This window comes from Corvus brachyrhynchos, unplaced genomic scaffold (assembly GCF_000691975.1).
Source record: "Corvus brachyrhynchos isolate BGI_N302 unplaced genomic scaffold, ASM69197v1 scaffold255, whole genome shotgun sequence".
NCBI classification, from domain to species: Eukaryota; Metazoa; Chordata; class Aves; order Passeriformes; family Corvidae; genus Corvus; species Corvus brachyrhynchos.
The window spans coordinates 1084972-1102943 of NW_008238358.1; the positions used below are offsets into that span (position 1 = coordinate 1084972).

Genomic DNA, 17972 nt, shown 5'->3' on the forward strand with positions numbered 1-17972 from the left:
AACTGAGCATGCTTAGAGTGCCTTTGATTTCCTTTGCTTGCTGAATTAACCTACAGACTGTCGGGCAGCTTCAACCTTAAGAGCAGCCCCATGACTTCTCTAACGTATGCTCTGGTTTCAATCTCCCAGGAGGTGCCACCCAGGAGCCCTCACCCACTGCAGCAGCCTTGCCAGTCCTTTCCACAGCTGGGGCAGGGGCTGCCCTGCAAACTCAGCCCACCTCTGCAAACTGTCACTGACAGGGATGCAGGCACTGGAGCAACAGGCAGCATGTGGAAATGCTGCTCTGAGAGCTTCCTCCTCATTTTGCTTGCATGGCTCAGCGGCTCTGCACATCCATCCACTCATGAACCAGGTGCTCACCATTTATACCGCTTTCCTCACATGCATATATTGCTGTATATTGCTCCTTCAGGGAGAGGGAATGGCTGGAAATAAGCTGGAAAAGTAAACTTGCTTTTAGATCAAAAGCAGCAATACCTAAGTGTGTGTCTATATACATATACATATGCATATCTATACCTAGGTGGAAGGAAGGGCTGGTTTATTTATTTTTGTTTACTTACAAACTAGTTTCTTCATATCTGCTTATTTTTTTCTTCTCTTTTCATTCCTAGAAAAATGATGGCAAATGAAACTTCTTAACAGCTTGCCGGTTTGAAAATCTAGGCTGCAATTTTTTAGGGTTTTTTTTCCTTTGTGCTCTGGATTGAAGGATGTGATGTATGAAAACTCCAGCTTAACAGAGCCTAAATCAGATTGTGTAGGTAAGGTTTTGGCAGAGAAGCAGACACTTCTTCCTAGTCAGGACCAAGAATTCAGAGAAGAATGGAGTAGGTTTTAATGTAAGTTTACTTTTCTTGCCATGAATTTTAATGACAGTTTTCACAACTGCTTCTGTGATCTGTAAGAGAAAATGAAAAACCTACACCTTGAAACTTACACGACAAAGCTGCTAACATCTCACAGCTTCTGGCATTATCTTGGAGAACCCTTCAGTCCTATTTCTATGCCACATTGTTTTCCACATAAATGTGTTTTAAATATAAAACATTGAATGTTCATTGCTTCTTTATATCATTTTTATTCATTATCTGCCGGAGGCAAAGGGCACAGTTTTATATAGAAACCTCATTGAATGTCTCATTTTGCTATTTTACTCTACTGTACATATTTCCCAATAAATTATTTCTTTCAGATGCAGATACTCTTCTGGAAAAGCGAAGCAGGGCTGCTTCCTCTGCACAGAGGTTTCCTTTACCATGACCACAGCCAACTCGTCTGGCTTGGGTTAGTTCGTCAGGCATATTTTGGGAATGGTTTGAGAATTAATTCTGCTTTAAAGACTATAATCACCTTTTTGGCCCTTGAAACTGGTTCAGGATTTTTGTACAAGGCCAGCAATAAAACAGCTTTTGCACATGTCAAAGGTTTATTCTAGGCAAGCAAAAAGGCAGTGGAGATGAAATCTGTGTCTTTCTTGCAATCTACACCCAAAAGCACTGATTCAGAAATGACTTGTCCCTGTCTGTAATGATGGCACAGCCTCACCCCACACCGTGTGGGGTGGTCCTGGAGGCCACATATTTTGACTCTTTCAGGTGCCAGCAAAATTATTGGTGTTGTTTAGCTACGCTCACAGATGGCACGGAAGGCTTCTCAGCAGTGAAGGCAAAAGTTGTGTTGAAGGTTGATGTGGCTTTGGGGACATCAGAAATCAGGGGGAACCGCTGGATGAAAGAAGCAACTAGGAAAGGAGCCTTGGTGATGGTGGTGGTACCCAGGGAGGTAAAGGGAGGTGTGTGTGGAACAGGCTGTGAGACCTGGGTGCCAACATGTGATCTAGGGAGGGGGCAGTGATGTGTAAGGGGTGTCTCTCTCCCCGTACTGGTTGATGGGTTTCCTCACAATTCCTACTTGCCATCCTCCTTTCTTGCTCAGGCACAGGCTTTGTGCTGCTTTGTCACTGGTCTTGACTCTGGCTGCAGTCGAGGGATGTCACAAGTCTGGGATGCAAAATGGAGATTGGGGAGCATTAGTCAGCATTATCAACAAAGTTCCACCTTCCCTGTTGGTTTGTGAACTTCACACATTGGGGACAATCCCCTCTACTTCCCACTTATTTCCTGTTCAGGTCTGACACCCCCACCCCCCTTTTCAACCTATTTTTATTTCTCATCCCCTTTCCTTTGCTCCAGTTGCCTCTCCTTGTCATTTCCCACTCTCTACTGTCTCAGCTCTCCTTACTCATTTCCAGAGCAATCCTGTCTCTCTGGTTGCCTGTGTCAGATCATTCCCATCCAGCCCACTGAGAAAACCATCAGCCAAGATGTCCCCCCTGGAGCAGATCCCACACTTGGGGATTAGGATCCCATCTCAATCTTACTTGTTTCCATCCTTTCCCAAGGCACGCCTCAGTACCTCCATACCTTCTCTGTAGGGATGAGCACACCAAGCAAAGGGAGTCTGAGTAACCTCCTCAGGAGACCTCCAGAACCTTTGAGCCAGAATCCTCTGGGACTTACCAGAAGCCCTGAATGCCTTCTGGGAGGCTGCAGGAGCAGCTCAGCTCCACTTCAATCTTGATAATGGCATTTTGCTCCCTGAGAGCCTCCCAAGCAGCACAGCTGCCATGTTCCTCATGCCTGAGAGGCTGCGATGCTCTGCCCCGGGAAGAGCACATTGCAGCAGGTCACTGCACTTCTGCTGGGGTAATGCAGCTCCGAGACCCTCTGTGCGGAAAGGCACTGTATCCCACTCTGCTTACAGCAGGATACAGGTCTTGATAATGGCATTTTGCTTCCTGAGAGCCTCCCAAGCAGCACAGCTGCCATGTTCCTCATGCCTGAGAGGCTGCGATGCTCTGCCCCGGGAAGAGCACATTGCAGCAGGTCACTGCACTTCTGCTGGGGTAATGCAGCTCCGAGACCCTCTGTGCGGAAAGGCACTGTATCCCACTCTGCTTACAGCAGGATACAGGTCTCAGGAGGGTGCAGTTTCATTCATTAAAATTAATTAACAGTCAAATGGCTCCACATACTTCTTTAGGCAGACAGAGCAGTGATGCAAAAGAGACTTTAACTTGAGCCCAGGTCCCAGGGAAGTGAATGCTGTCATGGGGAAACCACAGGAGACCACTGCAAGGCAGAAGGACCACTATCTGAAACTGGTCACTGAGCTTCCAGCTCTTAATACACTCCTACTTTGTCTTCTGCTACTCTTTGTACAGCTCCAGCAGGAGAAACTGAGGTATCATTTTTATTTGTACAGTTTTTTGCTGTGAGTGCAGGTTATGACCTGATTAGTTCTAAAACTGGCATCTATGTGGTTTATAATTTAATACTTGCTAAAATTGACTGACAGTTGTCCATGAGCTGTCTTGGCTGTAAACACCAAGACCTGCATTCAAAATGCTTTGGAGTGCAGTACACATGTATTTTTATTGACCCATTCCATTCCTGCCATTTCTGTTACAGCTTGTGTTGTAAACCTGCACCTTTCTGTCTATTTTGCTCGTTTATTCTTTCCATTTTCTTAGTAGTAACCCAAAATTTCCATCTTAGGCCTCATTATTCCTTCTCCCTGTACTAATGCCTTTTCCCTGAAGTATCTATTTTGAAAATTACTCCATCTAACATAACACTCTTGCCTGAATCTCACTGCAACCCACAGCCTGATCCTACAAAGATCTATGCTTGTGCATAATGTGTGAAAAGGAGAGGCACCAGCTTCAGTAAAATGATCAACGTACCTCATGTGAAGCGCCTGTGCAGAACTTCCAAGGCGTTCTAAATCTCTGGCAAGAGGTTCCAGCCCTCTCAGCTCGTTGGACCTGGCACCTGCTACAGGCTGCAGGACACCTCGGCTGGTACCAACAGCAAGAGAAGAGCTCCATGTTGAGATGAAACTGCCTGGGGAACTTCAGCAATGAACACACAGCCGCCTAAGCTGAAATTCTCTGAGCTGGCAAGGGACTTCTTTCTCGCTTCTCCTTTCAGTCCTGGGGTATGGAATCAGGTGATACAACTGAAGACAATGCAGATTTGAGAGAGAATCAAGTTAAGCCCTGGGATGCTTTTTTTTTCCGAAGAAGCAGCACATGGCTGTTGTGGTTTTGGTTTTTTTTGTTAAAAAACGTCATGTTACCAATTCTGATCCAGCTTGATCATGTATCATCCTCTAATATCAAATCATATCCACGGCTGAGGATGACTTTGTAGACACAAAGAATGGAAAGATTCTACGTACAAATACATAATCATATATATTCTTAAAGCCTTTATTTTAATGCAAAATAAACCAGGTAAAATTTATATAGCCATATGTAACAAAAGATCAAAATCTTTGACGTGGTACTAGAAAAAATCTGTCAAATTACGTGTTGAATTTCTCCCCCAAAACAACACAAGATTTTTAAATCAGTTTCACTTAAACACATAGGTATTGTCAGGATCACAGGTATCTCTCTCTCCCTCACAGTAAGAGAATAGTGTCTTACAAAGCCTTCTCTCCTACGCAGAGATAGTGAATAGCACTTCTGATTTTGCACGTAAGGCTTGAGGACCCTGCAGAACAACTGTGACAGGGAGCACAGGCGTGGAGCCTTTTGAAAGTGCAAAGCAGCCCCTGCTCAGAGCAGAGTGTCAGGATGTGGCCCTGGCAGAGCAGTCAGTAGGATTCACTCACAGCACTAACTCTCTGATAAACAAATCTGTGATGGCTGGGAGGAAGAGGTAGCAAAATTCATCTCTAAAAAAATTAGGCAGCATGTGAAGCTATTTCTAGATCAGGAGGCTGGAGTGAATTGGAATTCAGGACTGTATGCACTTTTCCAAGGCAAGAGCCTTTTTTTTTCTTTTCTATGCTCAGTTTCCCCCTTTTTTTTTTCCCACAAAGGGCAATTGATATTTCTTTATGCATTTGAGGGGTGCCTAGAGACTTCTGCATCATAATATATCACAGTGGTAATGTCGGCTCACAGGCCAAGATCATGGCTCACTAGTGGGTGGTCACTCAGAAAATCCACAGGCTCTTTTTCTATCTCTTAATCTTTCAACTGCTGGGCCTGGCTGGCCCTGTGCCAGAGCCAGAAATGCAGGCTGCATGCCACCAGCTCAGGAAATCAAAGCTTCAGCTTCACGTGAGCGCGGGCCTCTCTCCCCTGGTCTTGATGCCTGTTCACACACACACTTAGGGCTGCTCCTGTGGCAAACCCAACTCTCCCTTCACACCCGCTACGTCAGTAACTCTGCTGCTGGACTGGCACATTTTGGATGAGGGAGTGCGAGGCAATTACGTGTCAAGAGCATTTCAGACTCATAATTTTCCCAAACATATGGACATATGGGAAAAGAACAACTTGTTACTTAACGGCTCTTTTGGATTTTGCAAGTGTGTATTTTCAACCGTCAGTTGTAGCACCTCGTGAATTCTGCACGGTACATATTTTTCCACAATATGGTGCTAAAATCATACATTTTACACTGCAGAAAAGCTGACTATATATACTGTAGTTACACATTACACTTTTGAAAATACCGTACCTCTACCAGATATTAAACCAGCAAATGGCAATTTTCTCCCAAAACAATGGCACCAGAGATTGATGAGATGCTCTGTAATACTTTTTGGTCTTTTTCCCCCAGCTAGGTCACAATGTTCTTCCTCCTTAGCTCCTTACCTGTAGGATGCATCCATATATTATACTTATAGCACTTTTTTTTTTTTTTTTTTGATTGGAAGAAGCTCTCTACTGATTTCTGCTTACTGAGCAGAAGCATCATTTAATAACCTGTTGGGTAAGGTAAGATTAACAGCTCAGAAGGTGTTTGTTTGATCTGTCTGCCTCAACTGAGTGGAGCTGATGCAGTCAAGGGGAGCTCTTAAGGAAAGATTCAGGTTACGGGGAGACATTGGGCAGGTCCTTCAAAGGCTATAAATAACCTAGGAGCTGTTTCCATCCAGATTTTATTTGGCCCTGGCTCATGAAATACTGTAAATAAGTTCTGTTCACTGTGCTGTGATGCCATTTGAAGGGTTAGTTGAGAGTGATTTACAAAGGCAGTAGCTTATATTCAGAGCTGTTCTTAATTGTGGCCTGGCTTGATAAAGCCACTGTCGTGAACATTAGTTTTTTTACAGCTGGATCAAATGTATCAGGGGTTATATTTCAAGGAGGGAAAGGAAAGTACTTTAATTTGTTTTTGCTTCACTTTCAACAGGCCTTAATAACACCAGCGACTATCCTGTGGTTGCCAAGTCCTGGCTGAGTATCCTACAGCAACTGAAGCTTTCTGAGAGAAGTACAAGGCTGTGCAGAGCACGTACATGACAGGCACAGTTTCCTTGGGGAATGCGCCTTATTTATGGAGGGTACTGAGAGACATCCAGCTTTACATCCAACACTCCCTCCAGAGGTTTTTCCCTCCTACATTACTAGGGAAGAGGGCAGAAAGAAATGGAACAAGAACCGAACACCCTCGTTTCATAATCAGTTTCATTCCTCTTCCTCTCTCCCTCCCACCAATGCTTCCTCCTGACTGGATTTAGAACTGTGCCTGCCCCTGCCCCAGGGAGTCCAGCCCTCTGTCTGAATCATGGACGTGCTCCCCCACCATGGAAAGCTGTCTCCTCTCCCCTGCTTCCCAGCCTGCTGGTGGGTGGAGGCTGGTGGGAATGCAAGCACTGGAGCCTGCCAGCCACTCAGGCAGCTGCAAATGCTCCCTGTGCCTGAGGGTTACACCAGGCTCTAACCAGCATCATCAGCAGAGAAGAAAGTAGGCTGGGATTAAATGCTGCTTCTCATCAGGGCCATTACCTGCCAGCAGGACACACTCATAGCAGGACAAACCTTCCTGGTGATATTAAGCACCTGGGAAGTGAACTATGTGATTTATTATGTTGCATACCAAAGAAGACATCAAAGAAATCCTTATGCTTAATCCTTGGCCAGGTCACAGTCTTTTCCTGATGGAGAGAGGAGGCCTAATGGTTTAGTGACACTCCCAAAAGGCAGAAGTTGAGGAATTAAGGACACTTAGAAATAATGCATTTCTAGGTCACAACACTGCATGGTTTCCCCGTGACAAAATCCTTGAGACAGATCTCTAAGCACTCAGAGCCCTCTTGGGTCAGGTCGCACAGGTCCCTGTGGCTGGGGACACGCATTTTTGGCTGCAGAGCAAACTCAGGCTGTTTGGGGCAAAGAGCTGGGCATGTACCCCACCACCCTGTCCCCCCACCATAGCTCTGCTGTGCTACTGACAACACCCCCCCCACCTTCTCTCTTCCTGTGCAAATAACTTGCTCTTCTCACCTCTTCCTCCTGGGCCCCAGGGTCTTGAAGCTCTTCCTGTTGCTTTCCTTGTCTTTTCCCTCACCCCTTGCTGTGTAAAGCCCCTTTCCCCACTGACCTGATGGCCTCTGGCTGCAGAAACTCGAGTAGTTTGGCACTTGGCATGGTGGGGCCTGGCGCTGCCCGAGGCTGAGCTTCCCTCATGGACTGAGGGTGGCTCCCATGAACAGGTGCCTTCTGGGGCACTGGGCTGGCCAGGGCATGCATGCTGCTGGCAGGCACTTGGCTCCAAACCTGCCTGGAGCGGGCCAGGAATGGGCTGCCCTGATAGGGCCAAGGCAGCACCTGACACAGTAACTTAATATGAATTATGGAGTCCATGCCCATAATGTCACCTCCCTGGCCACTTCCTTACAGGCCAGCTCCACTGAAACCCCTCGAGCGACACTTCCTGATAGCAGCTGAGGACCTGGTCTCCAGGGTTTACGTTTAAAGACTGCACACTATATAACTAACCAACACTCACAAGCATACTCCCCCCCATCCCCAGACATGGTTCTCAGGTGGCTGCCTGTCCTCTGTGAGCCTGCCCAAGCAGAGGGGATAAGGCTTTTTGCCCTACTCCAACTGCAGCAGGTGCAATAAGAGAAGCCTCTTGATATACAAACTGCAAAAAATGAAGGCTACAAGATAAATGCTGCCACCACCGAAAAGAAAGGAAGACTAGATCACAAATCTGGAACTGGAGCATTCTTAAAGCAGAGGTGTTGGTCAGGACGTGCCTGGAATGTGGCCGCTATCTCTGTGGCAGTCCCTTGTCATGTTCACACACTAGATACACAAGATGCCTAGCTCTGCAAGAAGTCCATACTGCATGCTGTGTTCTCACTTAAAAGGCTCTACAACAGCACTCTGAAGTAAACTCTGGTGACTCTGCTGCCCTTGCACAGACAGCTACGTACTGTAAAGGTGTAACTGGATTCAGTAAATAGCCCTGAGGTGTATTAAGTGTTGTGTTTCATTTCCAGCAGCCACTTTCTATTTTTAAAAGGAATTAAAAACCACTCAACTGTCTGGTACCCCACATACTCAAAATACATCGTACCTCACGTGGCTTTAGTTCGTCTGTTAGAAAGCACCTATGCTGAGCCCAGCTCAGTAAGAACAACTCCAGGTCTCATGTGCCATTCTTACAGGCAGCTACGCTTGGGAACAACTCTACAAGGATCGTGTCCAACGGGGCTCCTCCCGAGCTGTGCCGGCAAGTCCAGTGCACGGCTATACAGCTGCAGTCATGGGGTTCTTCTGCCTGGGATCCTGTTGCCTGTACTGGTACTGGTCTGGACTGGTCCCACGGTGTCGGACAATTTCACTGTAAGCTGGTGCTCGGTGGGACTGTGGAGGGGAAGGTGGCACGTCCTGCCGGAGGGGTCCTTTATGCTGGTTTGTGATGGGCTGGGCTGGGTAATACTGGGGGTACCTCAGTTCTGCCACTCTTGCGTCCGGCGCACGGATGTAGTTCCCCTTGGATGGGTGGATAACAGGCTGTCCTCCGTGGTAGTAGGGAAGATCTCTCTCTTTGTACGTTACTCGTGGCCCTGTTAAATATTCTAGTGGCTCTGCAGGTCCACGCCTGAGGAGGAAAAAACATAATAAAGCACATAAAAAGGCAGTCTACTAGCCCAGTGATATATTATTGTACATACAATCTATGTTTACTTTGGGAGAGGAAATGCCACCCCAAGCATGACAAGTCCTGATGAATGAAAAGAACTTCTGAAGGATAACAAGCTTCCCACCTGCATGCTACAAAAGTCTGTAACATCCAGGACATTGGAGGAAGGGTCCAGCGCACATCACAGCCCTTTTACAATGGGGGAGCACTGGAGCCCTTCAGCTCAGTCAGTCTCCTGTGATCCATTTGCCATAATGGAAACAAAGCTCCTTTAAACAATGCATGTTTGACTGAATCTTATCTAGCCTGAGGATAAACAGATGAGTTAGGTCTGCAAGTCTGCAAATCCCATAAGCTTTACATGCACAAATATTCACGCTTTCCAGGCCATTTCCCACTATCCTCTCCTAATATGTCAGCCTGTAAAGCTTTCCAAACACCATAGTTGGAAAAACTGGAACTCCTGGAAGAAATGCTAGGGATGTCAGGCTACAATACCTGTGTTTAATGGGCAAGTTGCCAATGAGGTTTCAAAAAATCTGTGATCTAGAAGGCCTGATATTACAACAGCCCTGTAACTTGTCTGCATCAGTATGGATCTCACAAGCCCTAGTTCATGTGAAAAGCAACACGTGAATGTGTCATCCGCAAGGATGTGCCATGGAGCCCCCTCTGTAGCCTGCTGCATCTTAATTTCATGATTTGCACTAATGAAGCATTGATATTTTTTCCTAGTACAACTTAACTTGTGGTACTTTTGAAATGGCAAAAATAATTGTTCTCACAGACATGTCACCAGAGCATCCCCAAAAGTTCAACTCAATTAGGAGTTTTTGCCAGTCTGACTGCAAATGTCTTTGCACTTTGGACAAAACCTCTCATTGACTGCACAGGAAGCTTCTCTCCAAATGAGTGCTGAGGGAAGAAGACAGAGTTTTGACCCAAAACAGGGGCTGGAAGTATAAATCAATTATACTTGCTCTGTGGCCTTGGGACTGAACTCATCAACTGTTTAAATATTCTTTGCATAGATTATGAAAAAAGTCATCATTCTGGTACAGCAGATCAGGTGTTCAAAATTTGTCAATGACTCTCTTGTTCACACAGAGATTTTACAAGCATGCTCCTTCTTTTTTAACCTGGGCTGCCAGACTCTGCTGGAACTTGTTTTAGCCTGTAGTAAAACAAAACATGTGGTTTTCTGCTGCACTCGTTTAAGCCCATGGGGTAAATCACGGACACAGGCAATGAACAAACATTATCTGCCTTGAAATGAACCTGCAATTCTCCTCCTGGAATAACTTAGTGCAAATGTTTCCTGTTTAAAATGGAAAGAGCAAAAGGAAGCATTCCAGGCCTTGGACTTTTAGGACCCTATGCTCCCCAGAGACTTTCTGCTTTAAAAACAGAACATTATAAAAGACAGGCACTCTCAGCTTCCCCCTCCATCTCCTGGTGAGACAGTCCAGACAAAGTGCTGAAGGGCCTGAAGCCACCCTCTGAGATACCAAACCACTCTTAACCGTATGTACTGAGACAATTGCTGTTGCTGCTCACACACCTACGCCTTGCAACAAAGCCTAATTTCCACAGCAGGCCAAAGAGCTGCTCCACGTATTTCTGCATGAAGGCTTGTTCACTAGTCAGTCCCATCACACTCAGCTTTAATGCCTCTGTGCACAAAAACATACTTCCAATCATAAAAGACTCTGCAATGGTAGGAACTGCTTTGTGTCAAGCAGCACACCAACAGGAACAAATGTCAAACCTACACCCATCACCTTTTAATAAAGGATCATGCTCAAAATCCTGTGCATTGGTTTTTTAAGGTGTTCTTGTCGGCAGCTATAATCAATGCAACTCTCATGGATCATGTTAAAAAAGGACTGAGCTTGGAACCTGATCCTGAATTCACTGAAAAGCCAGGTAGCTTTTGGACAAAGCTCTAACTGCAAATTGAATTACTCTAAAAAAACCGAATTCAAGATTAATTGGTACCAAAATGATGGCTGAGAACAGGACTGAGCCACCAGCATGATGTACTGAGCCTTTGACTCATGCCTCAACTGACACCAGAGATCTGCAAGGTGCAAGAAAAAAGAGGGGTGTGTTTTGCCATCCAGCCAAAAGAGCTTTTTCCAGGAAAGCTCAGCCAGCCCAGTTTTAGGAATCAGTGTTACACTGCTGCCACAGAAGCTGTGACTGTGCAGAGGGTTGTGCACTCAGGCTGCTCTGACCCAGGACTGTGCAGTGAAGATGAGCCTGGGCAATCAAAGCATGCCAGACATGAGAAATGGCCCCAAGCTGCCTGAGCCAATGCCATCAGATCTCCATTGCTGTTACCTCTCCTAGCAAACTAAATCCACCATCGGTTCACTTACAGCTAACACCATCTGTGGTTGTGTAGACAAACTGCAGAAGAACATGTGGGAAGAGCAAGATCTTTCTTTACAAAATAAAACCCCAAGTTGTTCACTGTCAGCACCAGTTTCCTTTCTCTGAGGGTGAAACACCCATAGGTGGTGTAATTCTTGAGTGTCTTGCCCAGAGTCACGATTTAGCAGCTGGGAGGAGAGGTTGTACACCGAGACCTGACAGGAATCCACTCCACACGAACCTTTTAGGAAAGCCCCAGGAAGAAAGAAGGTATGCCCGTTATTTTAGCAGCCTTGGGAATAATACAAGTGGTGATCTAGCCAATGATTAGCAGAACTCTCACCTGAGTAAAACCTTGGGAAACACTGGTAACTGTCCAAAAGGCTGACTCTGGGCAGCATGACTGAGGGAAATTTCACAAAAGATATCCTCATGGCTGCTCCACACTCTCCAGCTCACTTCCCCTAGTGATCCCAGTGGGTGTTATGCTTGCAGACACACAAGCTACAATGACAACACTTTTTTTTCCTTTTATGATCAGCACAGCATGTTGGAGTCAAATTATTTCTTGAGAATTCATTCTTCCCCCCCCTTACCACCCATGCCTGGTGAAGTCCATTCTTAGGGAGCTGCTCACAGTGCAAGGAACCAGCCTACAGAGTGTCCATGAACCTCTATCTGACCAGTCTTAAAAAACAGGAAAAAACTGCCCTTTCCTCCTCAGTGTGACAAATTTACTATCAGAAAGTCAATCTTTTTAAAGTGGAAGAAACAACTGCAAATACCAAGCTCTGGCTGCAGAAAGTATTAGCAGTAGCTCTGGGATACTGGGGGCAGTTCCTAGCAGGAAGAGGAGGGCTCCTCTGAACCAGCACCCTTCTCACTCGATAGCCCATGGTGTAAAAGTATATGCTGTTGTTTATCCTTAAAGAAATTGCCAAAACAAACCAAACCAAACACTTTCTACTCGGCAGCCCCTTGTAGATGCTGTGCTTGTTTCTGCAAGAAGGAAAACAACTCCTACCTTTTCCCTCAGCAGACACTGCCACCTCTGAGGAGGTCCTAATGAAATTCTTCTCCTCTCTCTCACTGTTTTTGTTGGCTTCTGATGAGTTCAGAGTTCACAGGGCCATATCACACCTCCCAAGTGACCCACGGTGTGGGGGTCAAACCAATAACCTCAAGTGGAAAATCAGTGACCCAGGGGAGTGATCAAAAATCCACAAATTGGGTCAAGCAGGTCCAGCCACTCAAAAGGACCAGGCCAGGAGCATGTCCTCCGAGAGGACATGCTGAGTAGGAGCTGCTCTGACCGTCAGCTGTTTTCCAGATTTTTGGCCAGTTGTTTGACCTGGGGATACAGTGCAATTAATGGCAGGCAGAAGCCAGGGAAGCTGACACAACGTCCTGGGAAGGAACTGATCTCAGAGCTCAAAAACTGGTTTTGCTGATAGTTCAGCTCTGCTGGGTCCCACTGGAAAGCGCATTATGGATGTGGGTCTAGCTAAAAGCAGAGGCTGCTGCTGCAGGAAGCAATTGAATGAAGGGAGAGAGAAGTACAAAGGAGTGAAACTGGTGGGGCAGTGTGAAAACACTCCTCAAAAATGTCATGAGCAAGGTGCCCTTTAAAATGTCTTCTTTATTTAGAGGAAGCAAGGTCTCATCTTCCTTCCCCTGAAGAGAAATTACAGATCACACACAGGTGGTTGCAACATGTTTCACTTCATATGCTGGTTTGCAGCTCTACCAGCTTATCTTTTAAAATGATTCACCAGTTAACAACTGTGATCCATTTTGAGCATTAAGGGCACAAAGCAGCCTTGTCCAAGCAAAGCAGGTGACTTGTGACTGATATTCAATTAACATGTTGTTTTTTTCTCTACAACAAGTAAAGCCTAAAGCAGGTTTGTTTTTCTATCTCTGCTTTATTTATCTTCCAAGCACAAAAAAGATAGGATTTTCTGGCTTTACTGCAGAATTTTTAAGAGCTTCTGGATTTATTTAAAACTGAACCACAGTATTCAGAATACTTAGGAAAGACTTCTTTTACCCAAAATCTTATTTAGTCACGGTATCTGAAGCCCTAACTAAAACTATCAAAAGCCCTAACTAAACACTTTTTGCTTTCTGCAGTTCCCTTTTTTTTTTTAAACCCCCATTTTAGTAATTTTTCAACTGTGGAAAATCTTACAGAGTAGACTGGCGTAAATACCTGATGCTTCAAAAAACAATCAGAAAAAAAAGTAATTACATTTCAGGTTTACTGCATTTCATTGATAACCTCCATTTGCAGGTCACCTTTAACATCAGTCAGGAGACACATGCTTGGGCTATCTGAAAGGAAAAGAAAGCAAAATGAAGGTCTAACTGCTCGTGCTGTGCCCCATCACGTTGGGGGTTTGGATTTCATCATGACAAAGGGTTCTTCTTCCCTCTGTTCTATAGGGAGAGTCACAGAGGTCACCCTCTTAGTACCTGGTAAAAAGCAAAGAAGGGAATGCTCTCTTCTTACATCACTATCTCCTCCTTGCTGCTGAGGGAATATTTTGCAAGGGATATAATCTCACATGAAAACCTGCTTTCTTACTTTGTTAGAGAGTACTTCTTGAAATAAACTTCAAAGACAGCCACAGACTAAGTAGCAAATGGAAAGCCCACATTTGGCTGCAGTCTCTTTCATGTCTAAGCAGGACATACAGAGACTCTGGGTGATGGCATCAGACAGCCCAGGCTGTGATTAAAGAACAGGAGAAAGCGACAAGGTCCTATCTGTGTCCAAATTCTCACTGAAGAACTCCATTGTATGCAGTGTGATTGTGTGCTGTTTGTTCTCAGCCAGGAGGATCTACTTTTAAAGAAGAAAAGAGAAGCTGGTGTAAAAACTAAATTATGCAAACAAACAATCTTGAAGTATCAAATACATTACACTGTGTCTTTATAAAGCTCTTCTCAACAAACACTAAAAACAACTGACTGAAAAGACCATGTGCCATCTCTCCAGGTACAGTATTAAAGATCCTGCAGTGCTGTTTGTAGTCAGTGGCTCTAAGAACTTCTGTTGCTTAATATTCAACGTGCATATAACATAAATAAATTAATGAAATTTTAAATCACTGCAGATTTAAAAAAAATCACTGGAAGTCACTGAGATGCCTTAAGGTGGGTCTCTGTATCTTAATAGGTGAGATACTCCTACAATAAATATTCTTTGCCCTTTCAGATCAATACTTCCCATAGCCAAAGAAAGGCTTTGCACTTAAAACTCACTGGGAATCAAATCTGGTATCTTAATGCTGGGAAGAATCTGCAGCACAAGGAAGTGCTCAGTGGTTGCTGTCTGTGAGAGAGGCTTGTACCTCTCAGAAGAAGGCAGATGTCTAGCAATGTCATACTAACCTCAAACACACCAGGCACACTTTATTTATGGGCTGAGCTGGTGGAGGTGCTTCCTTCTCCTGTTCTTTTATCAACAATACAAGGCTGAAAAATCAGATAACGTAAACGAATACAATCCCTGGCTCTCATGTAGCACATGCCATGCAGAGAGAGCTGTTTTTAGTTTGAGGACTGTGTTTGGAATTCCTTTAGTGTCAGGTTTCCAGTTACCAGGCCCTCTTCCCTGGGCCAGGCACGACTGCGGTTGGACTGGATTAGCAGAACACTCTGCAATGTATATTACGCAGCTTTGACTTCTACAGGCTTTGCAGACCCATAAAAATAATGATCATTTCATGACCTGCATTTCGAGGTGGGGGGGTGTGTGTGTGAGTGGTGGGTGTAAGAGTGGAAGAATCTCTCTTCCCTTTTTAAAGAATTCCTATTTGGTTTGGAGAAGGAGGGGTCCATATAAGTTTGTTTGAAATTCGAGCAATACATTTCAGATGCAATACAGGCAGGCCTGATTCTCTTCCCCTGCATACAGTTTTGCAAAGTCTAAAGTGGTGCTAACTGGCCTGAACACAAGAGCTTACAGGCACAGTTTCTCTCTCTTTCCAATATTACAGCTTAAAATATTTAGAAGCAAACAGTTAAAGCACCATAATCCCAGTAGGTAAGTGCAGAGACATGTTTATATTACTCTAGTTGAAGTCCAGCCTTAAAGCAGCTGGAGAACGAAGTCCTTTATTGTTTGCAGAGTGCCACACTTTGAGGTGTTGGATCCCAGCTGCTCCCTGGGCCGTTCTTCGCAGTTGGAGACATTTAGGTGTCACACGTGCTTTTACATCTTGCATTTACAAGACCAAGCGTACAGTTTAGTCACATACTAGCTTTCCATGCAGGGAAGCAGACTGCAGGAACAACTGTAAGACAGGCAAGCAATGTCTGACATGTTTACAACTATGTAAGATTTCTTATGACAGCATGAACAACTTATTTTGTCTGCAAGAAAATAGATTGTTCTCGATCCCTAATGGAGCAAACTATGTCACAGATTGGTTAACATCAGAATTTAGAGTGCCATTTAGTTAAACTCCCTCCCATCAGCAACCAAACCATAAAACAGTGTTGCTGCTTTGCTCCAGCATTAGTTTATTTTCCACAGCAAATCGCAGACCAGTTTCTGATAATCCCATCCTGCAGGCAAAGCTCCCCTTTCTTTCCTTCCCTAAATCCAACCTACAAATATAGGAACTGTGACAACCAGGATTAAAACCCTCCAATCAACAAAAACAAAACCCAGAATATGCTAGCTGGTGCTCTATAAATGCCCAAAAAGCATTCAAAACAACTAGTGCAATAATCCTTCCTACTCAATTCCTCACTTGTTTTGTTCGTATGCTCTCAGGCATGGTACATCTCTTCTACCAGGAGGCATAAAGTAGCACCTATTGAACAAGACATCGCTACTCTGTGAGCTCTTCAAGCTTAAAGGGATCTTAAGTAGATTGGTACTTTAAGTAGCGAGTCATTACAACATGTGTCATTTCAGATGTTTCTCATTATTCAACACAACATAATGCCATGTGAGTCATTAACCTCTTGGCACTGGTAACCTACTCTCAATGCTAAGCAGTTATGCTTGTTGCTCAGGAACCCCCACGCTCTGTTGGGGAGAGACCTGGCTGAGATTTTAAGGTCCCTTTGGTCTTTTGTTTTGCAGATTAGTGGGGACCAAAAGCTCTTCCTAGAGTCTAAAAGAGTTCTTGGCCTTTGGTCTTTTGAGTCACACTCCTGAGAAGATGCTGACCAAGTTACGTTGGAGGGGAGAAAACTTCTATTTAAACGACATTTGCCTCTCAATCCAGCAAGAGAAGCTTCTCAGTTGAATTTTGCATTTCTATGCAAACTCAAACTAATATAAAAATGTACTGAACACGAGCAGAACTGCCACCACTGGAGCGAGATGCTGAAGTGAAAGCTGTGCTATAGTAATACTTGCAGTGTCTTACTGCGTAGCAACTTCCAACAGACAGGGGGACCCCGCTGCCCCTGCCCTGAGAACAGCCAGCTGCTTCCCTCAAGAGCAGGCAATCGATGAGCAGGGAGCGAGGTGCAGAGGCAAGACCCAAACACGGGCCTCAGCGCAGCAGCAGCACAAAAGCCGGAAATACTATCTGGATCCCTTTGCCTCATCCTAACCCCTACTGGAGGTATCTGCTTTTTTGAAGGCTATCAGAGTAGAAATTAAAGAGTCTGTTCTGGTTCAGGAGCTTTTAATTTGATTTAAAAGAAATTCTGTTGCCATAGTCAAAATTGCTATTCAGAAGGAACCGATCACACTCCAGAAGAGCTCCTCCCGAGCAGGGAAGCCTCCACCCTTTGCCCATCCATTTGCAGCACTACTGCTCTCCACACTGGTTTTGTGAAGTGCTTTTAGAAATACATAAACCCAAATTCTACCCTGTTCTCATTTTTCATGTGAAATGAATTTAAAGCATGGTGACCATTCAACTTACTATTCAAATGATTTTCAACTAATAACAGAAATCATTAAAAGAATCTTCCTAAGTAATAATAACCTGGGCCCAGGTCTTTACTATTCAGCCACTGGGACCTTAACATGCTGTCTGATCTTTAGTGGGCTAGTAAAAACCTGTAAGAAGTGGTTATTAATGTTATTACCAAGCTTTTAGGCTTTTTTTTCTTTTAGAGCATTTCTCATTTAAATTAAAGCATTCCTTGCAGCACTTTCTCCCACTGCCGTGATGAAGCATGGCTGTCAATTCTGTCTCCAATGGCACAAACTGGGTAGTAAAACCATGCTTCAGTAAAAAAGGAATATGTAGCTGGTTATTTTTTCCTTCATTTTGTTTCTTTCTGGTCCAGACATACTGTTAAACTCACTGTGACATACCATTCCTTTTTTTTCCCCTTTGCAACAAAGGCAAAGCTCAAGACCCAGAGGAGAAGGATGGCTGTTTTGGGGGGGCAAGAGGGACCTTAAAAACAAGCAGCTCTTATTTCTTTCTTCAGGCAGTATTTCAGTCCCCATTGTTTCCCTACTGCTCATGTACTGATTTTCTCCTAAACAGCACAAAACAGCCTGTAAGTACATCCTCCCCCCCAGTATTTTCTTTTGTTAGAACCTTTCATTTCTATACCGGCATTAGATTATACATTTCCTGGCTTGCTGCACTCCATTAACACTCTGGTAACCACCCATTTTCCAGCCAGCCATTAAACACC

General features: G+C 44.7%; 1 protein-coding gene across 1 annotated transcript in view; it reads right to left on the reverse strand.

Moving 5' to 3' along the window:
- Nucleotides 1-4258: 4258 nt before the first annotated feature.
- The window catches only part of PARD3B (par-3 family cell polarity regulator beta), a 382717-nt gene continuing 369003 nt past the window's right edge, over nt 4259-17972 (reverse strand). The window contains exon 24 of the mRNA XM_017735561.1: nt 4259-8927. Coding sequence (XP_017591050.1) covers nt 8573-8927 — 355 coding nt within the window. The 3' untranslated portion in view covers nt 4259-8572. The remainder of the gene's footprint in view (nt 8928-17972) is intronic.